The 25,155-nt window shown below is 34.6% G+C and overlaps 1 protein-coding gene across 1 annotated transcript; it reads left to right on the top strand.

The window, feature by feature from the left end:
- The first annotated feature begins 859 nt into the window (after positions 1-859).
- On the top strand, positions 860-23,376 carry LOC141612026 (uncharacterized). Its single transcript, XM_074430725.1, has 19 exons — positions 860-1,058; positions 2,858-2,956; positions 3,043-3,273; positions 3,894-3,980; positions 8,140-8,229; positions 8,331-8,457; positions 8,600-8,700; positions 9,899-10,067; positions 10,219-10,340; positions 15,396-15,524; positions 15,603-15,701; positions 15,790-15,847; positions 15,967-16,042; positions 16,414-16,543; positions 18,120-18,277; positions 21,206-21,278; positions 21,410-21,604; positions 21,971-22,064; positions 22,278-23,376. Exons 2-19 carry the CDS (start codon positions 2,882-2,884, stop codon positions 23,174-23,176), a joined length of 2,913 nt encoding a protein of 970 aa, XP_074286826.1. The 5' UTR covers positions 860-1,058; positions 2,858-2,881; the 3' UTR covers positions 23,177-23,376.
- The last annotated feature ends 1,779 nt before the right edge of the window (positions 23,377-25,155 follow it).

Here is a 25,155-nt window from a genome sequence, read left to right as displayed (position 1 = left end):
TAGATCATGTGTGTGAATAGGGAAGAAAAATAGGGGTATGCGCTGCGTGAAAGATTTTGTTTCAAATGAGAAGATGGGGGCCAAGACTATTGTTATAGACAGGGGGGTCATAAGCAGCTCCAGCCATGTAGTATTGTGTAGGATTTTGGTTCACATTCAAACGTACGTCTATAGTTTGACCGGGAGATATAACATTTAACTACCTGTAAATGTTTTTACGTAACTACCGTTTGACCCAACAATGATTAAATTATGGTTGTTATTCTAAAGAAGGAGATTTGTTGCATTATTGAGTTGATTATGCAAAGTAGATATTATTGTTTTTCTTGACCAATTGAAAAATAAACAGGTATTAATGAACAAATTATAAAAACTATTAGTACAAGTATAATATATATATATATATATATATATATATATATATATATATATATATATATATATATATATATATATAAACTTCATATTGGTTTATTTTTCTAAAAAAAAGTATTTTATTAATCAAACACTCTTTTATTCTTATGTCAATATTATGTTAACTTAATTATTTGTTGGTCATGTGGCATACATAAAAACTTAGACATGAACGATGTACTATATGTCTATATTCCGTATTATTGTGAAATTTATCACACATTATTTTAAAATCCGTGCAACGCACGGGCAAGAAAACTAGTTGGATACTATAACACCAATCACAAATTCAAAATGTAAATTTAATACATAAAAGTTAAATAACCCGTGAATTTTCACGATATTATACTAGTTTACTTTTCTAATCTAATCTAAACTTCCCTTTCACACAGTGATTAATGGCGCATGGAGACTATTAGACTACTCCGTATTAGTCAAGTTGCTCACCTACATTTAATTTCCATAACCAAATCAATTTTGTTCCTTCTTGTTCTCCTTCTATCAACTACGTACGACCACTAGTAAGTCTAGAGAGAGAAAAGGGAAGAGTGTGTTTCTCGTCTTCACCATAATTTTCTCATCTTTCTCTCTCCTCAATTTCCACCTATTAGTTATTCTTCTCCTCCTTCATTTCTCCATTTTCGGTGAGTTTGCTTTGTTAATTCTCAGTTATTTCATCTCCTAAAATCTCATCTCATGTCATTTTTCGATGAGGTGATCATCGTTATTATTTCTGTTAATTGACTTTCAAATTAATTGTTATTCATTTGTGTATTAATGTTGTTTAATTTTGGGGTTAATCAATTTAGTAATATAATTCTAGTACTATTCGATGCAATTGAGTAATTTTTGTTGAATTTAGTTGAAGATGCTAGCTTTCAGACCAAGTTTAGTTACTTACATGCCTTTTTTTGTTACTCACTTTCATTCGGTTTGATTCCATAGGTTTGTTTAATATATTTATGTGAGGTGTATTTTAATCAAATGAATGAAATTGAATTTAACGGAGGGAGTAGTAAATTATTAACATTAGATATAAATTCTGGCTGAAATTGCAACTCCATTGTGAATCGGTCGGGCGAGATATTTTTCTATGTTTGTCTAAACTTTTTATATTCTTCATTCGCCAATGGAGTCCAACAGTCGCTATCCTTCGGCTATAGAATAGAATGGAATAAAACAAATATGACATGTTAAAATTTGCAGCCCTTCTTTCATTGTGAAGTAGTAGACTGGCGACTACACGATTCTCAATGCACTTTTCATTATGGATCATCTTAGAACAAGTTATCTATGTATCCAACATCCCTTGCCTCGCCATAGGCAAGAATCTTTGCGGCTTTGGGGGTTATGCTGTTGTACCTATACTTTTAATGAATTTTGTGTACGCTTTTTCTGTGATTTGGATGGTCTATTGTAGACTTGTACTATTACCTTCCCAACCAATTGTTACCTTGTTTATTCTTTGTGAGGGTATTTTAATCAACGGTAAACAAATGATTGAAAGTGAGTTGTTGTGGCATTGTGCGATGTTTATGCATGATCTTCTTCATGAAATGCGATTAATGAAAGAATTGGATAAGGTATCTTAGAATGCTTAGATTCACAATCCACAGTTGTTAGAACTTATAGAAAACAAGGTATCAAAATAGCTGTTTTAATAAACCAAAAGTGTCAAATATCAAATTGTATCTTTACTCATTTGGAGAGATTGATAGTCAAAGTTGACCATCAATCTCAAAAGGGGACAATGTAACTGGAATGGAGGTAGTAACAAATAATGCGGCGTATCAAAATAAGAAAATAAAGATCTTCTCTAGACTCCAGTAGTCCAGTACATGGTTGTGTGATGCTAATTAGCTAATGAAGGCTGTTTACAAGTAGTAGAAGCTTGGGCTGGCAGTAGTTTTTTTTTTCCCTTGGTTAATTTGCCTGTTGGTTGACTGAATGGTGGTTGGCTGGTTGTGATAATTACTGGTTACTCGATTTCTAGTTTGTGGAAGATGATTGTTTCAAGACATGCTTCTCTTGTCTACATTTGTAACAATTTTCTTTCGTTTGGTTGACCATGAAGATAATTGTGTAGTACACAATCATTATTAAACTGCTCCAATCGTAAATGACTACCTAGTACCTACATTGAGGTGACTTGAAATTATAGGAATCTTCTTTGTGTATTTATAATATAAGAGCTCTGCTGTTATTTTGTTTGAATGATGGGCAGATACACTCCTATGCATTAGGCACTAGGCTGTATACTGGTTCACATACTTTACCTGTTACTGGGAATGAAGATTTAAAGTGCTAATAATTTGTTCCGTTGTATGATCATGAAGGCTTTCTTTCTCCAATCTTCTATAGCTCACTCTAGATGTGATCTGACATTAGTACCATCTTCTATTTGTTTTGAATCTAGCCTACTCACTTTTTTTTTCTAATAAAGGTAATTTTGTACCTTTCTCGCCTGATGGGATGGGGAAACATATATAAGCGACGCATCAAGGTTTTTGCCTTGGCCTTGTTGATCTACCTGGACTACAAGGTATAGAGAAATACTGCTGAAAACGTATGCTTCTCTCTAATCTGTTTGAAGCTAAAAGTTTCCTTTTTGGGATATCTATCTTACAGGCTTTGCAGCAGAGAGGTAAATGGGTGAAAAACAAAACTAAAAAGGCTTCCCTATGGAAAAAAGCTCATGAGCGCAATGCGCGACGCCTACTTAACTTCATGATTGAAATGGAGGGTTTGTGGGTGAAATTGGGGCAATACCTATCTACACGTGCTGATGTTCTTCCAGAGGCCTATATACGCCTGCTCCAACAGCTTCAGGATTCTCTTCCTCCTCGACCCTTAGAGGAGGTTATTTCTGTCTACTTGTACAGTTTTTTAAATTAACTACAGGAGGAAATGTAGGGATTAAGTTAAATTTTCTACTGCTAGAGGATATGCTTAAAGTGGGTAAATGTTAGTTATCATTGCGTGTCATGTCTTATTGTTTTACAAATCAATTGCCATTGTCTATGTTGCTGGGACTCTTGAATATTACCTCACGTACCCGTGTCGGACACTCAACACTCGGATATGAGTAGGACACTCGAACACTTCATTTAAGACCAAAAACCTGAATTTCTTTTCCTAAAATAGCCGAATCCGACACTTGGACACGCACCCGTGTCGAATACTTCTAAACGAGTCCGAGCAACATAGGCCATTGTGCAAGATAATTTTACATTTTTGATGGGGAACTTGACAATGTTTCACATTGGGGCGCATGCGATGGATACTGTCATCTCAGTGGTCTATGTAACTACAGGAGGTTAGTTGTGCTACAAGCTGTGGTACTTGGACTCTTCATATGACCTCTTCATATGGGCTTTTGAAGTTCTTGTTGGACTTTCTATCAAGGAAAATGTTTTATCTTTTTATTTTATTTTATTTTATATATATAACCGTTTGAACTAATTTTATTTTTTCTGTAGGTCTGCCATACCATTGAGAAAGAGTTGGGAAAATCTGTGGAAGAGCTCTTTTCGGAATTTGAAAAAGCACCATTGGCTACAGCATCAGTAAGATTCCTATCAATATTAACCGAGCTCCTTTGTTTCTTGTCCATCCAAGTACCAATACTCAAGTTATAGAATAAATTTCTTTGTCCTCGACACTCTTTATTGTTTTCATGGATTAATTTTTTATTTTTGTCTAGCTCTCTAATCAATAAGGTTTGGAGGCCATACTCTTTTACTTATTTCTTTCCTTTCCTCTCTTCTGAATGTAGTGATTGTCTGAGCCTGCGCAAGTTACTGCATTTAAGTGACATTCTGTTACTTCTGTATGTCTTGCATCGTTGAAACTTTGATCCATCCTTTGAATTGTTTGTGCTACATTTTCTGTTTGTTTAAGCTTATTATTGTTTCTGTGTCAGACTTTGCAGCCTTGTATACTGTGTTATGTTCTCTGAAATGTAATTAGATTGTGTTTTTTCCTGGTTGTTTACAATGTTCGTCAACAATTTTTTTTATCTTAGAACAAAAGTAATCACATATGTTTTTTTTCTATTTTTTTTTCCTTCTTGTGCTCCGCTTTTTATCAAACTAGTTTTTGTACCCGTGCACTGCACGGGTGGCGATGTAGGGTGTTAATCGAAGTAGATCTTATGTATACATCTTTTTGAGTGGAGGCGTAAGATTAATTCATTAGTAGATTTTAGATAAACTTTTAAAAAGTTATTTTGTTAATGCATACTCATATTAGTATAGTTAAATCTCGCAATATATTTATAGTAGTGCTCGAGACCCACCACCAAACGCACCACCGCACCCAACTACTCCTTTCTACTGAACCTCCCACTCAACTTATATCTCAGCATCCCCCCTACCAACCAACCAATTCATATCTCATTAGTCATCACCTCCTCGATTGAACATCCCCTACCCCCTCTTGTCTCCACCATCCCATACGCCCCCTCACACCGTCCCTCCGACATAACTACCATCCCCTGACCCTTACCTATGTGTGACTCCTAACCCTGACCATACCTGTATGAAACCCCACCCCATTTTACCCACTTATCGCAACCCCTCCCCTATCACAACCTCTAATCCCACCATCGACACAACCCCTTCATATCTTTATTCAAGTCGTCAAATACCAATAGTTTTATTTCTTTTCTTTTGTTTATTATTTTGACACTTGTTTCACAACATTGTTCATCATTTTGTCTTGCACCCAAAAAATTCTACTTACTCCGTTCCATTGAATAGTTTACGTTTTCTATTTTAAGTTGCAGCTGTTCCATTTGATTGTTTACGTTTCCTTAAATGAATTTCTTTGATCAATTAAACGACCTACATACCCTTGTCTACTTTTGTACCTTTTGGTGTGGGTGACAAAAGGTGTGAGACTCCTATGAGGGTAGTTTTGTAAGTACTAAGTACACCAATTCTCATTTAAGATGGCATTATTCGTCTTAAGCTTAAGATGAGTCAAGTTTCATACCACTTGTTACTTTTCCCGAATAGTATCGTCTTAAGGGAGAATTACTATTGTAGGTAGAGCTGGCAAGTCTGACCCGACCCGAGTGACCCGACCCGAACCCGAGCAAACCCGACCCGACCCGAACCCGAAAATAGCGTGACCCGAAACCGACTCGACCCGACCTGATCACGACCCGTAACCCGACACGACCCGATTATCAGTGACCCGAACCCGACCCAGACCCGACCCGATATTGACCCGACCCGATAATGACCCGATTAAATTGATGACCCGACAATTATTAAGCTTAATTTTGATCAAAATGAAAGTGATTTTGTGTTTAGATTGATATGTTTGACTTATTAATGGATTAATTAAACCAAATAATAGGTTAAAAACTAAATTTAATGGTAAAAAATTATAGTAATGTGATTAAGTTACCGGACCCGATAATGACCCGACCCAAACCCGACCCGACCCGATACATCATTTGACCCGAAATGACCCGACCCGATAACGACCCGAACCCAACCCGACTCGACCCGAAAGGGTATGCTGACCCGATATGACCCAAACCCGATATGACCCGACCCGACATGACCCGACCCAAACCCGACCCGACTGACCCGATTGCCACCTCTAATTGTAGGTATGTATATGAAAAGTAGAGACACCCACTTTCTTAATATTTGTGATATTTATGCAAAAATAAACGTAAACAATTCAATAAAAACGGAGGATGTATAACCTTTCCCACTATCATGTTTTCCACCATTTACTTTTTTTTTTGATTTTTTTTCCACCATTTATTTCATTACTTGATCCTTTAATTTTCATGTCAAACGAAGTCTAACTACAAAATATACACAAGTATTCCCACCATTTCTGAAATACCTTTTGTATTCAATACCATATAAGATTTTAAAAGTCCTATTCAAAATTTTGCTTCTCGTATATTTGTAGATATAAACAGCCTTAATGGTCTTGTTCTAAAAAGATTCCAAATGACCTAATCCATAAAACCCTTAAAATAGCAACCTAAAATTTACATGAATAGAGCCACTCTAAAACAATTCATCAACAATGAAAAATACAATTAATATGAGTATATATCATCCCACCCTCACTTGACCAAGTCTCGTAGGAAACGATCTCATACTAAGTTTATTACGAAACCATCAATAGTAGTAAAAATGGTAATATAGGAGTTAAAAAACCAAGTACGAATCGTGAATAAAGGTAAAATAGGTACGCTTATTATGAAAATAGCCAGATAGGTATGTAAAAAAGTGTCATTTTTGCTTACCATCAACAATAAAAAGGTCACAAAAAACAAACGAAATGGTAGGGAAAAGTTGTCTCTCATTAAAAACTTAGTAAGAGATCGTCTGCCAACTACTATTGTTGGGTAGCCCTTATCAAATATCTCCCTTCCAAATAGTAAGAGATCGTCTCTTCTAAGTTTTTGTGCACTGGTATTTTGACCTTGAAATTATTCTCTCACTACTCGGTGTCAAGACTATTATTTATTTTTATAATTTGAAACTTAAAAATTTATCAAAATATTGAACTATTATGAAAGAAATATTTGGTACTATATATGGGGTTCATCTCATCATGATTTTATTATGAGACTATTTCATTCGATATATTGTGACCTTCGTGTTGCTGTTTATTAATCTGTAGTATATATATTTTATAACTATATAAATAATGACGTAAGTATTCACCTTATTATTGTAGTATTGTGGAGTATGTAGAAACCATTTTTATTATGTACTTCATCCATTTTCATATGATGTACCCATTTTATTAAAATACCCCACTCATATATTCAACAAATGGGTACATCATATGAAAACAAAGAAAGTACCATTTTAAATATTGATATAATTTTACAACACCTTAATATGTACACAAGAAAGTCATTATTCTCACATCGTTTCTTTAAATAAATGGGAATTGAAAGAAATCAGTTTTCTCTAATTCAACGTATATAAAATGTTACTGTTACCTTTGTTTATCTACTCATAAAGATTTGTTCATATTCAACTTATATGGAAACGTTTTTTTTTATACTTAGTTCAGGAAAAAAATGTGTAAAACTTTCTTTGAATATTTGAATATCTTTCAACTAATTAGTAAACTAAATTACCCAAAAATCAAAAAATTGAGAATTGATGTAAATCAATTTTCTACAGTATGATGTAATCTTGAAATGGAAAGTCATAACGTAATATTGATCATATTGGAAACATACGGATTAATTGATTATCATATTCTATCAATAGCCTTTAATATTCTTAACTTAAATAAAGGATGCTAATTAAGGACTTGATTAGTTATTTTGTATAATTTGATAGCAATAATATATTTGTATAAAATTATAAGATTTTGGGTAGTCAAATATATCCCGGATATCAAGGAGTATAAAATGATAATATCACGGATTGTATTTGTCACTCTGATTAGAATATTAAATGCACATTTGAAATTATTGTTACTGTGATTTCCTAACATGTATTAGGAAAGCTATTTAATAGTGTTAGGAATTTGTACGTGATTGCCTATATCAATATTTTTTTTATTTTTATAGTTTTAGAATTTCAGCAAATGACATGTGGCGTAGGAGTAGGTGTTGACACGTGGCGATCAAATAGGATGCTGGTTACAGCTTTAATATAATATATGATATATGATGAAGTGGCTGATAGCCTCATTATATGAGTTTTGTCAATGGTTCTCGTGCAGATAGCTCAAGTTCATCGTGCTACACTTTTAACTGGACAAGAAGTGGTGGTCAAAGTGCAGCATGAGGGTATCAAGCATGTCATAATAGAGGTTATGGCGTTTTCATTGTTTTTTATACGCTGGATTTGAAAGAGAAGCGACCTTGAACAAATCTACTATGTGCTGTCAGTGTAATGCTAGTTCACTCACAGGACTTGAAGAATGCAAAGTCGATTGTTGAGTGGATAGCATGGGCAGAACCAGTTTACAATTTTAATCCCATGATAGATGAATGGTGCAAGGAAGCACCAAAAGAACTTGATTTTAACATTGAAGCTGGTACTTGAAAACCTGTGATTTATAATAAATTAATAATCATCATTGCCCCATGTTTTCTAGAATTTCTGTATGTTTCTGGTTAATATATTGCTGTTTCATAGCAGGCATGTGCTAAATGTTTTCTATCTGCTCAATATTGTAGAGAATACCAGAAAGGTAGCTAGCAATCTTGGTTGTAACAAGATAAACAATGGAAATGTAGGATCAAATCATGTAGATGTTCTGATACCAGAGGTTATTCAGGTACTGTTGTCTATCAAATTCTTTGTTAGATGGCATGGTGGATAAAGCTTGTGTAGGCAGCAAATTGCGTCTTGCTGCGTGTCTTTCATTTAGATGGTTTTTACACTAACCAGATTCCTGCTTGTGAAAAGACCATCACAACCAAAACTTTAAGGTGATGATTGAGGCCTCACTAATCTTTTACCTTAACACGCTCCCTCACTCGAATGCCCATTGGGTTTGAAGAGTGGATAATGCGGAGGCCCACCATTTACGTGTGCTCAAATTCCACTTGTGAGATTTTTGGAGGTCCACTGGCTCCGATACCATTTAGGGCTTGCTTGGAATCCATGGAATAGGAATAATCAGGGGGTAAATTTTATTCGGGTGATAATTACTAGGGAAGTTAATTACTTGGATAACGAGTTCCTTGATGATAGGTTTGACATATAAGAGTAATGATTACTGAGGAGATGTTTTACTCCCATAATCATTACCCGGGGGGAGGGTGGGTAATGTAACCCTTCATGAAGGTAATAGTTTCAGGAGGTGAATAATTACTCTAATACCAAACATGGAAAATGATCCTTACATATCACTCCCCTATTCATTTTCTCCCTTTTACCCTCAATCCAAGCAAGCCCTTAAGAAGACCATCACAACCAAAACCTTAAGGTGATGGTTGAGGCTCAATCAATGGTCTTGTACCTTAACACTGGACTTAAAACAATTACTTCTACATGTTGTTTGTGATCATTTCGGAACCTATAGTAAGGTACATAGCGGGAAATCGATATGTGAGGTTTGTCTACTGTCCCTTGATGACTGTTTGATGTTACAAATGTGCTTTTGTGAGCGTGAATTGCACTCTGACAGTAGGGGTTTTGTGGCATGCACATAACTTCAGTAGTCATTTACGTATGTCACAGCTTACAAAAGTAAAGTTTCAAGATCAATTTGATTTCATTATTTTCTTTCTATAGAATATGAAATACCTGATATTGGGTGCCTTAAGCTAGGCTTTAAGGCACTTCTTTTAGATTCTCAAGTGGGATTTAATAAATTGTTTAGTGTGTTAGGATTATTAGCTCATTGTATTGTTCTTTGACAACTATTTGTGTAGCTTGAGCTCATTGTTTTATCTGTTCTTCCATATCTGAATATAGTGAATAACCCCTCCTATGTTTATTGTTTTTTTCTTGCATTTTTTTTTTCTCAGTCAGCTGAAAAGGTGATTATTTTGGAGTACATGGATGGGGTCCGCTTAAATGATTTTGAGTCTTTGCAAGCATTAGGTGTGGACCGAAAAAAACTCGTGGAGGAAATCACGCGTGCGTATGCTCACCAAATTTATGTGGATGGATTTTTCAATGGCGATCCTCATCCTGGTAGACATTCAATCCCTCATTCTGTCCGCCCTCTTGCTTTCTGTTATCTTGAGCAGAGTTTGCCCTCTCAATTCCAGTAGTTATTACCCTTGCTTCTATTTTTTTTTTTTTAAATATGACTGATAATTGTTTCTTTGGTATGTTCAACAAGGAAATTTTCTTGTAAGCAAGGAGTTCCCACATCGCCCAGTTTTATTGGACTTTGGTCTCACAAAGTCTCTTCCAGCAACAACAAAACAAGCTTTGGCAAAAATGCTGTTAGCATCTGCAGAGGTTAGTGAAAGCTATTTGCGTATTTAAGGTGAAGCTCGATCTTCACGTATTGTCACTATCCTTTTTACACTACAAGTTGTAAAAGATTTGAAAATTGTGGCATGCATTTGATCAGCGTTATCTAATCCTATATTTATTATAGACCGGAAACTAGGGATTGTAATGAATGGCATAAATATATAGAAATTCATATCAATCAATACTATATATATTCTAGAAACTAGGGACTTTTATGTAATTAAATAAATCTATACAAATTAATTATACTATATAGTTTTAAATCGATATCAATGTGTGAGATAGACTTGACCAAGGGACTTCAGTGTAAATATTATATAGTTAATACTTGAATATGATGATTTTCCTTAAAATAAACATGCCCCACTTATGGTATTAATTAGTATAAAGATGTTAATTATTTAACAGACACAAATATAATATAAGTATGTTATACTCCCTCCTACTCACTATGATATTCCACATTGCTTTTTGGGTAGTTTTTAAGAGGAATGAAATTTGTGGTGGAAAATGGAGGAAATGGAAAGAGAGGAAATGTGGGGTTACATGTCCTAAGAACCACAAATTATGGACTAATAAGGAAAGTGGGAGATCTTAGTGAATTTGTCATTTTAGGAAATGTGGAAGATGTTAGAGAATAGGAGGGAGTATTTTGGAAACTATTAAAAGGTAAATAAATCAAGCTATATTTCCAAAAAAATATAATATTCCATAATTATTTCTATTTGATTTAATATAAGTCAAGTTCAAATGAGTCCACCTAAAATGGTGAGTCCTTAAGTCCTAATCTAAGCCATTGATCTTCTAAGATTGATGGTTGAGATTTGAAACTTTTTAAATGAAACTTTAGTGTTTTATAATTGTAACTTTAATCTGTAAGTGTAATTTTAATTCTTTATAATTGTAAATTTAATCTCTTATAATAATTTTGTAAAAAAAAAATTTAAATTTATGTTATACAATGTAATTTTAAATATAAATTTGATTTTTTGAGTGAAACTTTAATGTTTTACGAGTGAATTTTTAATGCTTAAAAGCGAAACTTTAGTTTTTTTAGGTCATTTTTCAATGTAAAATTTGAATTTATGTAATAATGTAATTGTGACTAAAATTTTATACAATTTCACGGATTTTAGAGTGAAATTTTAATATTTTAAGAGTGAAACTTTAATGCTTAAAAGTGAAACTTTAGTTTTTTTAGGTCATTTTTAATTATAAAAATTTGAATTTATATTTTAATGTATTTGTTATTAAAATTTATGTAATTTCACAGATTTAAAAGTAAAACTTTAATGTTTTACAAGTGAAACTTTAATGCTTAAAACTGAAACTTTAATTTTTTTAAGTCATTTTCCGATATAAAAATTGGAATTTATGTAATAACGTAATTCTGACTAAATTTTATGTAATTTCAACATTTTTTGAGTAAAACTTTAATGTTTTACGAGTGAAATTTTAATGGTAACGAGTGACTTTACATTTTTTTTTATAAGGCCATTCTCAATTTAAATATTGAAATTTCACTAATTTATAGTGATTAAATGGAACTTTAATGTCAAACGAGTGAAACTTTAATGGCTTAAGTTTGCAACTTTATTGCTTAACGAGTCATTTTATATATAAATTTTTTATGTAACTTTAACGCTATATAATTGAAACTTTAATGGTAAATGTTTGAAACTTTAACTAGTTTAGATCCCGCGCAATGAATGCGCGGTATTTATAGAGTTAATAATAGACACCTCTAGCAATATATGCATGGTATTTATAGAGTTTTACTTTTTAGTATATTATATATAGAATTTAAATTGACAATTCACTTATTTTTCATGTTTCTTCTTAATGTATTTTGATTAGAGAAATAAATAAAAGTAAAAATCGTAAGAAGTAATAAAATAAGTATTTTTTTTGAATTTTTTTTGTTTTTTTACCGAGAAATTAATGACAATGTTAATTTACAAATATTTACTAATATAACATATTTTTTAGCTGCAAATTTTTATCATAAAAAGTCAATGAATTTTAACAAATACTCAATCCTATTCAACCTATAGTTCCCCTTTTATCTAATATATGCGAAGAGTATTATAATGAAAGGGAACTATACGCTGAATAAGTGGGAGTATTTACTAATACCACATTTTTTAGCCGCAGCTTCTTATCATAAAAAGTCAATAAATTTTTATCAATAAGTTCTTTAAAAAAATAATTTTCCTTATCCTAAAAAAATCGGAGATAATTTTGTGCAGAATGTGAAATAGTAAATGTTATAAATATTTAAATACAAATGATTTTATCCATATAAATATCTAATATATGCGAAGAGTATTATAATTTTGCAGATGGCAAAATTAGAGCATTAACCTTATTTTTTTTGTTCTCATCTTAGCCCTCCATTTCCAAGATCCAATGGCCCATAATGGGACTTATGGAGTCACATGTAAGAGGAGGACTCATTTGATCTTATTACTATATATATATATATATATATATATATATATATATAAGCCTCTTAAAATTGCATGCCTAAATAGTAAAAGTGCGATTCTATTATTAGTGACAAGAATTGTAGTAACATTGGATATAGTAATATTATAATAATCATTCATTTGAATAGTCAAAGTAAACAATATTGACAGCGAGTGGGAGTAGTGAAAGTAATAGACGTAACAGCGGAGTAGTTGACTGTTTTACCCTTATTAAATTAAGGAAAGTAATACTATGTAGAAAATTAATACGCGCGTATTAATTCACAACACGTTTTCGAATTAATTCACACTAATTCGCAAATTATATATTAAAATCAACGAATTCTAAAAGTTCGATTCGTGTATTAAAAAATAAAAATTCAAGATGAATTCGCCTATTTTAGGGAGTCTTTTACTCTTTACCCTTTAAAATTATAGACATTTCTTAAAGGAAATATTGAGTAACCGGTAACGACTAATAGTCATAAACAGCTACCCAAATTTTACAATAAGATGGTCTTACGACGGTCTCACACGGTGAGACGATCTATTTTCAAAAGCAAATATATTATAAAATACTAAAACAAAAATTAATTCTTCAAAAATATTCTAATTTAGAATGTAATTATGACCTCTTATAAGCGTATTAGTAATTACGAATTCGCTAATTGCTTTGTTTTGTAATACTTTGCATATTGAATTCTCTATTTTGAGCGAATTGTGAATTCGAATTATGTGTATTATGAATTCGGCAACCCTGATCCTAGGTATAAGTTTTGAAAAATGGGATTATACTAGCTATAAGTTATCAATTTACCCTAATTTATAATACTATATAGTATTAGGAAAGTAATACTATGTAGAAAATTATAAATGTGTACTCCAAATAATGTTAGGAAAATAATTAACTTGGAAAAAACAATTAAACTTAATAGTGCAGTCATAAACTGTTGTGATGGAAAAAAAAAGTTGGAACGAGATGGAAAAAAATGTACACGACTTTCCTTTATTAAAATTGATGATATTATTGTGATGTAAATATGATTTATTTATTTTTCAGTAGTAGCTGCAGGAGTAGTGAAAGTAACAATAGTAGCATCAAGATTAGTGAAAATAATTGTAGTAACAATAGGGTAGTGAATGTGTTTCATTATTTGGTTGACATATCTTAATCATAATTTTGAGCAATGTCATAATATTAGCAAAGTGATTAATTAAGGTAATAGTAGTAGCAACGGGTAGTAAAAGTAACAGTAGTAACAACAAGAGTAAAGAAAGTAACACTAGTAACAACGAGAGTAGTGAAATGAAACTAAGAGTAGTAACATTGAGAGTTGTGAAAGTAACAATACTAGCAACGAGAGTAACGAATGTGTCTAATAATTTGGTGGATAAATTTTATCTTAAATATAATTTTAAGAATATCATACAAAAATGTATTATAGAATAGGGAATATGTCTCATAATTTGGTTGATAAATTTTATCTTAAATCATAATTTTAAGAATATCATACAAAAATGTATTATAAGTGGGAAATGTATGAATTAGGCGAGTCAACGCAATTCTATTTCATAAAAATAAAATTTAATAGTTAAGTTTAGGTTAGCCCGGGCGGGATCGGGCACCGAAACTAGTAGAGACCACAATTTATGTCATGTCCTTGTGCGTTATCACACCGAGAACTTTCAAAATGTCAAGCCTCAGAAAGAGGTACTTGAAGGGCAGGGGAGACATGGATAATTGGACGGATTTTTCATGGACAATGAACATCATTAGTATCAGCTAGAGTACTAATTTGTTTTGTGGATTTCAATTGGGAGGGGAGGCATGGATAATCGGACGTATTTGTATATTGACAACGAATATCTTTAACTGATTCAAATTGGAGGCATGATTTTACTTTCCCACAAACACATGTATGATGCGTTTGAGTACTTTATCATTTGTTTGCATTAGCATAGGATGGATGAATCCTGTTTCATAGTAATTATTTGGAGCCATAACAACTCTTTATTCTGTGACCATGGTCAGGAAAGTGCATATGTACTATGTAAATATATGTTCAGCAGAGATGGGGTATGCTGTTTTCGTTTCCAATGAGGCCAAATACTCACTATCCTTCGGCTTTGGAATATGATGAAATAAAGTAAAATGGCTCACTAGAGTTTTTATGCTTCTTGTATATGAAGTACTAGAGTGTAGATGCATTTTCGATTTAATTTTCATTACAGGTTAAGGCTGTTACATCCAACCCCCGTTCTATCACAAACGGGAGCCGTTGATGCGTTAGAGTAAATGTTATTGTTTTTGTTGAAAGACGGTGTATGTTGTATAGGTTGAAGTGATTTAATTAATATGTTCCTCTTTATGGAAAAGACTTGCTAAGGGGCAGTTAAACCTTCTTTGGATGAGATCCAATGATTATATTATCCGATTCTCGTGGCGACGTAGTTGATTTTATGTTTATCTTTTATTTGTAGCTTCCCATAAGTTTCTGAAGCAAATGAATTTTATGCATCTTGTAATGCTGTGAGACGTAAAAAATAAGTTATGCTATTCCCATGGCAGGGAGACCACGTGGCTCTTTTGTCTGCATTTTCAGAGATGGGACTGAAGCTGCGCATGGACTTGCCTGAGCAGGCCATGGAGGTGACAACTATATTCTTTCGTAGCTCGACACCCGCAAGTGAAGCTCCGGTGAGTATCTCACTTACTATGAAAGTTAGTTGTTTATGACATATTTGGTCTTGTACTGAACTTCTGTTCTGTGGCTAGCACGCATTAAAAAAGTTTGCGGAAGAAAGAGCCAAAAATATGAAGACCATACAGGAGAAGATGAAACTTGATGAAAAAGAAGCTAAACGGTTTAATCCTGTAAGTCTATGTTATTTGAGCATGTTGTGATTGATAAAATTTTCCGTACGATGATCTAACAGAACTTATTTGATGTATTGACTTCTAGGTTGATGCCTTTCCGGGAGATATAGTGATATTTTCTCGGGTACTTAATCTTTTAAGAGGTCTGGTGCTGAATTCCGGAAGTTAAATTTATTTATTGTTATTGTAATATCTCATAGTTCTCCGAACAAGTCTCTAAATGGATTTCGCCTGTTTTAACTGAGAATTGGTATTGCACTAGGTCTGTCTGCCACCATGGACGTTCGGATTATCTACTTCGATATTATGAAGCCATTTGCAGAGTCTGTCTTGGGCGGGTGTGCTTTTTATCAATCTAATATTCTACTAGATTTTTTTTTTTATATTTCCAATGGAGCCAAAGATTCATTACTCTTTGGTTCTGGATTATGATGGAATAAAGCAAAATGGCTCACTAAAGTGACTGCGCTTCTTTCTCTTGTGAAGTAGTGGTCCTTCGATGCAGTTCTCGACGCAATTTTCATCTTGGGTCATTCGGAAACAGCCTCTTTGTGTTGCTAACACAAGGGTAAGGCTGCGTACATCCGACCCCCCCTTACCTCGCAATTTGCGGGAGCCATTGAGGCACTGGGGTAATGTTGTTGTTGTTGTTGGTGTATTATTATTTTTATTATCGTTCACGCATGTTTGTGTATTTTTTGTGTATCAGAATCATTAACAAGGGACCAAACGTAAATAGACAGTGGATCTTTGACACTCCTGTACACTCAGTTGTAGAAGACAAGCTGCGGAAGCTCTTAATTGATTTAGGAAATGCTGGAAAAATTCTTGGTATTCAGGTAAGTTCCCATGCTTGATGTTGATTAACTATGACCAACATGATAGTAATGATCTTAGAATGTTATACTTTGGATATTGTATATCTTTTTTGATTGTGCACGTCCCTCCTTGTTGGTACATAGATTTCTATTGTACACTAGAGAACGAATGTGAATGGTTCTTAAAATACCATTTGTTTGCAGGTTGCGGTTTTCTAACCTATACTTTTTTTCTTGAAGAGAAGTATGATGTGTTCTTTTTTCCCACTATTTAGGATCTATTATTTAAGAAGATGAGGATTGGTAGAGATTTGAGACATGTGATTCATAGAGCCAAAGTAGTATAGGTGAAATAAAAGAGTGACACATTTTTTTTTATTTTTTTATGTTTTTGGGTCATGCCGTATAGATTGAAGGGAAACATTTATAACACATGAGTACATGACATTGTGCACAACATGCACTAGTACATGTTGTGCCATGAAATAGAGCCCCGTCCATAAGATGAATGCGGATAAGATGTGTATGATACTGTGGATGTGGGGTTACACAAAGAAGGATCCGATTGAGAAAATGGCAATTAAGGAGAAAGTAGGAGTTGTATCTATGTATCCTCGCTTAAGGTGGTCTGCCACGTGAATCGAAGACCAAGTGAGGCACCAGTTTGGAGCTTGAGCATGCGATAAGATTTTGAGAGATGCAAGAAGATTTATGAAATAGATAGAGAGTAATTTGAAGAGAGTTGGGTTTTATTTTGGCTTGAGGAATACATGGCGTTAAAGAGGGCAGAGTTGCGTGAAAGAATTTATGTCCTTAAAAGAGATTGAGGTTATTTTTATGTCTTATTATTTGATTATTGTTACTTTGATTTTGTTGTAAACTTGAGTTTGCTGTTCTAAAATTTCATCACCTATGATCGGTTAATTCAAAAAGTTTTAGCATCTGCATATTGTTTGGATGGACAAATTTGGAGTAACAAGGTGAGGAGGGTTTGAGAAGGGGTTGTTTTCTATTGTTTGTATATAGGGTTGTTGAAGCCTGAAGGAAGGGATTAGAAGATAAATGGAGGAATTGATTTTTCTTCTCCTTTAATGAAGCAAATCCTAACCAAGTGCTGTGAGTGCAGTAGAGCGCGGGTCACCCTCAAAGCATGCAATGGCATGAATTGCGAGGTCCCGGGTTCGACTCCCTGCATGGGCAGTATGCGGTTATTGCACGGGGACTTTCGGGGTTTGTTAAAAGAGAGTGCCGGCTTAGCGTGCTGTCGCGTATCTCTCGGTGTTTGGTCACTCATAGGTGTATCGCCCTAGGCTGTTAATTAGAGATGTTCCTCGTTACCAAAAAATGAAGCAAATCCTTTCATGATTGGAAACATTTTGAGGGACATAGTACATAATGGCGAATCTCATATCCTTGTAGAGCTAAACCAGTTATAATGAGCTTGACTCTAGAGTCTTAATGTTCCACCTATTGCTCTCACTTGCTAACGTTGTGATGACACACTTTCTAAGTGAAAATTTCTACGTTTACTTAATCTTTTACTCTCAAAGTATCATTTATCAAGATCTTATTTTCTGCAATATTGTAATATCCTTAGGTATGTGCTTATAAAGATGGAGAAGTGATCATTGACACTGCTGCTGGAGTTCTTGGAAAGTATGATCCCCGCCCAGTTCAACCAGATTCTTTATTTCCAGTCTTTTCAGTGACAAAAGGCATTGTAGCTGGGTTGCTGCATTGGTTGGTGGACAAAAGGTGTGAATTTGATAGCTAGTGCTTTTAACATTTCTATGTACGACTATTTGAAATTCTAAAGCTATAATAGGAACTCCATAAGAGTAGGCAAACAACACGAGTCAATATAGGAGAGGCACGGGGGAAAATTTGCTCAAAAAAAAGACAGGAGATTGTTAGGCCTTGAAATGGTTTGGCTCATACACAGAAGGAGGAGAGAAAATCCACTTCATAAGCCCACAAAAGTTCCATCCTAAAACCAACTGGTATAGAAGGAGTAACTCCTTGGTTTATAAAGTAGCAAATTCTCTCCTTATTTTGTCAATGCTGGACACTCACATGTGGGTAAACGACATCATATGAGCTCTTAAAAGAGATGATATACGAAATTGAGCAGTAGGCATCTAGGATTATAGAGGATGTGTGAGAACAGTTAGAAACCAAAATATGAAGGTTGATAGATATAAAATGTTGATAGTTGGTCAACAATTGTAGAAAATTTGATGGAGAGAGTAATGGAGGCTGAAAGTGGTTTCTTATGATAGATATTGTGCTCTAGTTATCTCATGGAGTGGAGTATATTCTTACTTGGGATTTAATCACCTAAGGCTGCACGACATTTAAAATGCTGCAGTTGGCAGGAAGTTAGAAACTTTAGGCTGATACAATGTTGCTAGAAGTAATTATTTCAGACAACATTTGTGGTCCTATTATCAAGAGATGTAAGAATATAATATATGCAAGTACATTGGATACCTAATTTTATTTTATGATCTCGACACAAGGCATTTCAATTTTCCCCTTGTACAGTACTTGTTTCTGATGGAGCCAAAGACTCATTACTCTTTGGTTATGGATTATAATGGAATAAATCAAAATGGCTCACTAAAGTGGCTGCGCTTCTTTCTTTTGTGAAGTAGCGGTCCTTCGATGCAGTTCTCGACGCAATTTTCATCTTGGGTCATTCGGAAACAGCCTCTTTGTGTTGCTAGCACAAGGGTAAGGCTGCGTACATCCGACCCCCCCTTACCCCGCAATTTGCGGGAGCCATTGAGGCACTGGGGTAATGTTGTTGTTGTATAGAGTACTTGTTTCTGATCTTCCGGATGAAGGGGAGGAAAATAATTTGGCATCATCCTTAAATCACCCATTGTTTATTGGAAACGAATAGCTTTTTTGTATGCCTCTATTGAAGACTGAGGAGTTCCCAGTTGGGTGCTGAAGGAAACTACAAGTCTTGTGAGTTGTGCCCTTTTTGGTCTCATCCTTCCTTCACTTGTATCCTCAGGGGGGGGTAGATGGGCGGGTCGTGGGTGTCTAGAAAAAAGCAGTAATCTAAAGAAATACTCTCTCCAATTCGTGTTTTCTTCCCACTTCTCTTTCTATCCTTTTTTGGGAAAGTTATCTTGGTGACCTTTTACTGAATTACCCCCAACATTCACTAATTACTAGCCGAAGCAATTAAATTATACTCCATCCATTACACCCTCCTTCCTAGAGCCGTCAAAAGTCGACCCGACCTGATAGAACCTGAAATTTGGGCAAACCAAATCTACCGGACCCGAGGCTAAACTGATAACATATAGCAGCTTTATTTGTTCCAACGTTGCTGTCCACCATTTGCATCCACCACCAGCATTGCCGTCCACCCCACGCTGCCGGCTACCTCCATTCATCAATTCCAGATCTTCGATTTGGCAGATTTGCAAACCGTTTGTCCGGTGGTGGGATTGTGGCTGGTGGTGGGTGACTCTGGTGGTGATCTCGTTGGTCGTTGCTGCTATTGGGTCCGTGGGGATGGTGGTGGGTTAGTCGTGTAGCGGTGAGTTCGTTGGGTGGTTGACTCCATGAATGGTGGTGGTTCGTGTTGGACAAGTTGGTGGTGGCGATTCGTGTTAAGGTGGTGGCTGTTGGTGGTGTCGGATGATGGAGACTCGCCAGCCAGTAGTGAGTGATGGTATGTGGTGTTGGCCCAGCGGACGAGGGTGGTGGTTAGTGTTAAGTCAGGTGAGAGGTTGTTAAAGTGGGGTTGGTGGGTGGAGTTCGGGAGTTGTGACTTGGGTTAATTGTGTGGATGTTTGGTGATTTGGTGAATCGGTGAGGGTGAGGGTGAGGGAGGGACAGGATTGTCTTTTTAACACTTGTTAAAATGTAGATGAAACCAAATAGGAAGGAAAAAAATTGGAGGAAGTATTACATAATCAATTAGTTTCTCCAACAATATGCAATTTAATTTATTTCCCCTTCAAGGGGCCGAGGGGGAATGTCCGTTGGATTTCTGTTGCTGTTCAATTCTTTTCATGAAACATTCAACCCACAAAAATAATCGGTGCACACTGTTGCAACCGAATAGAAGAGGCTAGCTCCAAAGATCTTTTAAGGTTCCTAACCTTGATATGTCATATCCGACTTCCTTACTTTATTCCTATAGAAGTGAAGACCACACTACTTAATTAAATTTGCGCTCAAATTCAAAAAAAGAGCATTGAGCTAAGTACGCTACCAAGAGTACCAACAACTAACAGTAACAACATTAGCTTAGTGCTTCCATGGCTGAGTAGGGAAGGGTACACCGAGTGTGGTTTGTGGATGAACCATAATGATATCGCATCGAGAATTGTATATACTGATTGGTACTTTACTATATAAGCAGAATATATAGTTTAGTGGGTCATTTCACTTCATTCCATCGTGTTCCAAAGCCTAAGAACAGTGAGTATATGGCTCCATTGAAAATGGAATATACTACCAGGAACAGAGGCAAAATGAAAGAGCACCAGCATAGCATAAAATACCAGCTTTATGAACACTCGCTCCCCTTGTCTTATTTTTCCCCCTTTCAAAAATTCAAACAATTAAGGAACTTGATTTTTCATCCATAGGAAAATTTTCTTTTGCCTATTATATCTCCTATGAGTTAGTTTATAATTCTTTGCTCCTGACCTGCAGGAAACTAAAATTAGATGACAATATAGCCAATATCTGGCCTGACTTTGCATCCAACAATAAGGAGAACATTAAGGTACTTTACTCCATTATAGCTTTTTTCAAGGGACATCCTTTAAGTCTTTACTTTGATATAAACTTCTTGTTTTGTTTCTCTGGCATTTCATGTCTACTTTTTTATTCCTTATTAAATTGCCCTTTTTGCAGGTCCATCATGTTCTTAACCACACTTCTGGTCTCCATAATGCATTGGCCAACATCATGAGAGAAAACCCCTTATCGTTGTCTGACTGGAATGAGTGCCTGCAACGGATTGCTGGGTCTTGTCCTGAATCTGAACCTGGGCAACAGCAGCTATATCATTATCTTTCGTTTGGCTGGCTATGTGGCGGAATAATTGAGGTTTTGAACTTTTATATTCTTTTACTCATCGGTTAACATGCTTTTAGCGTTTACCACTCATTGCTCCGTTTAGGTTCAAGTACTTGATTGATCCTATTTTGATGTTGCTCCCATTACATTCCGTTTCTTGAAAGAATAATCAGATTCTCTTATTTGTGAGATCTGTGTTGATGAAGACTAGCGATACTGGTCTTGAATTGGAGAATCTTTCTGGGTTTCCTCGTACCTGTGCTGAAAACAGAAGAGCCTAGATAATAATGTTAATTTTGGTTTACAAACTCATGTTTCTGCCTGTTTGGCTTCTGTTATTACTTGGTGAGTAATATAATTTGCCCGGACTTCATATGTGATTTGATGTTTAAACAGCATGCAACTGGAAAGAAATTTCAAGACATCCTTCAAGAAGTATTGATTCAGCCACTTCATATTGAAGGCGAGATGTACATTGGTATCCCTCCAGGCAAGTCCTTAACTATCATATGCTGTCATATATAAGGGAAAGACACCTGCAAGGCTGCAAGAATGTTGGACTATGTAGAGAAAATGGAAAATTAATGAAAATCTGAAAAAATAAATTTAAAGGGAAAATCAAAAATAATTTCTGCATGGTCGTCTTGTTTTTTTTTGTTTTCCATTTACAACTGACATTACCTGACCTAATATACTCATGCAGGTGTGGAAGCTCGACTAGCTGCACTTACGCTAGACACTGATGATCTCGAGAAGCTTTCTGCCCTAAACGCTCGTTCTGATTTGCCCTCTACCTTTCAGCCTAGTGAAATTGCTCAAGTTGCTACTGCCTTCCCTGCTCTGTTTAACTCCCTCCCTATTCGCCGTGCTATTATACCTGCTGCAAATGGACACTGCTCTGCTCGTGCTCTTGCACGGTACTATGCTTGTCTGGCTGACCATGGCACTATTCCACAATCTCCTACTTCTTCCTTGCCACCTCTTGGCAGCCATACCCATATCCCTAAGTATCCTTCTCTGAAACCTCCTAAAAAGGAGAACGGCAGCAAAAAAAACCGCCTCGGTTTCGTTTCCTTGTGTAGAACCATGATGTCGGAAAAGTTCAACTATGAAAAAGGTACAAAAGATGGTAAAGGTCCAACTTACGATCGGGTCCCGACTGACGAGGGTACCAGCAGTTCCATAAATACCGAACAAAACACAAATGGTGAAATTGCTCATAGTAATGAACATCAAAAGAAGCCCATTGAACTTTTTAGCAATCCTAAAATCCATGATGCATTCATGGGTTTAGGAGAATATGAGAAGTTTGTTTTTCCTAATGGTGAGTTTGGGTTAGGGTTTAAACGGATAACTTCGTTTGATGGATCTGTTAATGGTTTCGGTCACTCGGGAATGGGTGGATCTACTGGCTTCTGTGATGCCAAAAATAGATTTGCAATAGCTATTACTCTGAACAAAATGTCTTTTGGGGCTACAACTGGACAAATTATTCAGTTGGTTTGTTCCGAGTTAAACATCCCTTTACCGAAGGAGCTTAAAGGACTTGGTAGTGGGGGTGAAAATTCTGAGTTGAGTTCTGGAAGGCCACTGATTAATTAACTGATGCAAATATATAAATTTTATTGTATTTTGCATCTGATATCTCAAATAAGCATTTTTAAGTTTTGTTGTGCTTTCTGTAGTTATATAATGTATGTATTGATATTTGGGACCTAAGGATCACATTTATACTAGGCTAAAGTGTATTAATTCAAAAATAGCATCAGTAAAAGTTTTTTGGGGATAAGTCACATGTGAAATCATATATCTATCCATCTACATTATTGAAGGAAGTTTTTTTTTCGAGCGATTATAGAGACTCCAACTTTTGTGATATACTAAAGAATTCTAAAAATTTGAATTTGCATTTAAATAATAGAGTTTGTAGATTGATGATTACAAAAGTTTGGATGATAACAATAAATTTTATTTTAACAAATAAATAATGTATTAACAATAACTACGTACATAGAGTCTATTAGTGCTATTTGTATTGGACCCAAAGTCTATTTGTATATAATATATAACTAGTTTTAAACCTGTGCAAAATTGCACGGGTATGTATTTAGGTTGATATGAATGTTTTTTTGATGAATTTTTCATTTGCATTTCTATTATAGTAATCTAATTATTAATTATGTAATTATGTAATTCATTTCGACTACATGCAATTAATTTCATTTATTCCGATTCGATGTAATTATTTCATAAATTTTTTTCTAAGACGGAAATTGTCGCATGTTTGCATTGGTTGACGATTTGAATAAATAAATTCTTTGCGCATCAATGGGACCCACAAATGACGTGGCTTAATCTCCATTGAATATTGTCTTTTGAATTAATAAAGATAAGATTATAAATGCTTCTCACAACTACTATAACTCTTGCATAAATTTCCCTTCCCCCTTATCCTCAACACAAATTCTCATTATAGACGGACACTATCCGTCTATACGTACAGACGGATACCATTTTCCCTCACAAAATACCCATTTGCCATAAAGTGGGAAGCACATGGGGGGTGCCCCACCTTGTTCCTCTACCCATTTTATTAGAGGTCTTTATCCGTCTGTTCGCCTCACCCGTCTATACCAAGACCTATTGTACCCTCAACAACACAATTGTCTTCATTATAGCTTTTCTAATATTGTTTACGAGGTAATTCTAAAAATTTATTGTTTTTTTTCTTAATATTTGTTGATTATATGTTATGTGATAAGAATTCATGCAGTTTGATGTAGCTTTCTTTTTCATTCTTATCGACTTATGATTTTATTTTCCCTAGAGATCATTCACGCCATTAGTATGACTTTGAGTGAAGATTACAAAAATTTGGCTGATAACGAAGATTGTATAATGGTATATGGTGCAATGACGTGTAATTAAAGGTAAAACTTTCATAGTTTAGTGGTATTTTGGGCTTCTTTTACTACAAATAAACGTTGAAAGTAGTGAAATTTGTTAGGTTAGCATAATTATTTTGCTCAAATTTGTAGTAGTAAAATAACGGTTTTGTTAATTTATTTTACAGATCAGGGCTTCGTGATTGATTAAGTATTAAGAGCAAAACAAATCAATCTTAGCATTTCAAAGTGCCACAATTCTTCACAAACCACACCAGGCAAATTTATAGAGCTGGTCTTGGATATATATATATATATATATATATATATATATATATATATATATATATATATATATATATATATATATATAGGTGAGATCCGGTGAGAACGAACACTCGGTGAGAAAAAAGTAGATACATTGAAATATAGGTAGATACACCCTTTTTTTTTTTTTTTTTTTTTTTTTTACCAAATCTCAAATACAACTTTATCTATAATAGATACACTTTTTTACATAATTCTAGATACATTTTTTTAGGGTGTAGATACATTTTTTTTATCGAATCGCAGATACACTATAACCTATCATAGATACACTTTTTATAACTGCATTTTTTAATGGTGTAGATACACTTTTCACATAAATTCTAGATACGTTGTATAACAATGTAGATACATTTTTTCCAATTCTAG

Source organism: Silene latifolia, chromosome 11 (assembly GCF_048544455.1).
Source record: "Silene latifolia isolate original U9 population chromosome 11, ASM4854445v1, whole genome shotgun sequence".
NCBI lineage: Eukaryota > Viridiplantae > Streptophyta > Magnoliopsida > Caryophyllales > Caryophyllaceae > Silene > Silene latifolia.
This window is presented reverse-complemented; position numbering and strand designations above follow the sequence as displayed.

Coding starts and splice junctions, on each gene's coding strand:
- LOC141612026 (XM_074430725.1), top strand. CDS start 2,882: ATGGGATGGGGAAACATATATAAGCGACGCATCAAGGTTTTTGCCTTG. Junction 8,701..9,898: donor TGATACCAGAGGTTATTCAG/GTACTGTTGTCT, acceptor TTTTTTTCTCAG/TCAGCTGAAAAGGTGATTAT. Junction 22,065..22,277: donor GTACATTGGTATCCCTCCAG/GCAAGTCCTTAA, acceptor ATACTCATGCAG/GTGTGGAAGCTCGACTAGCT.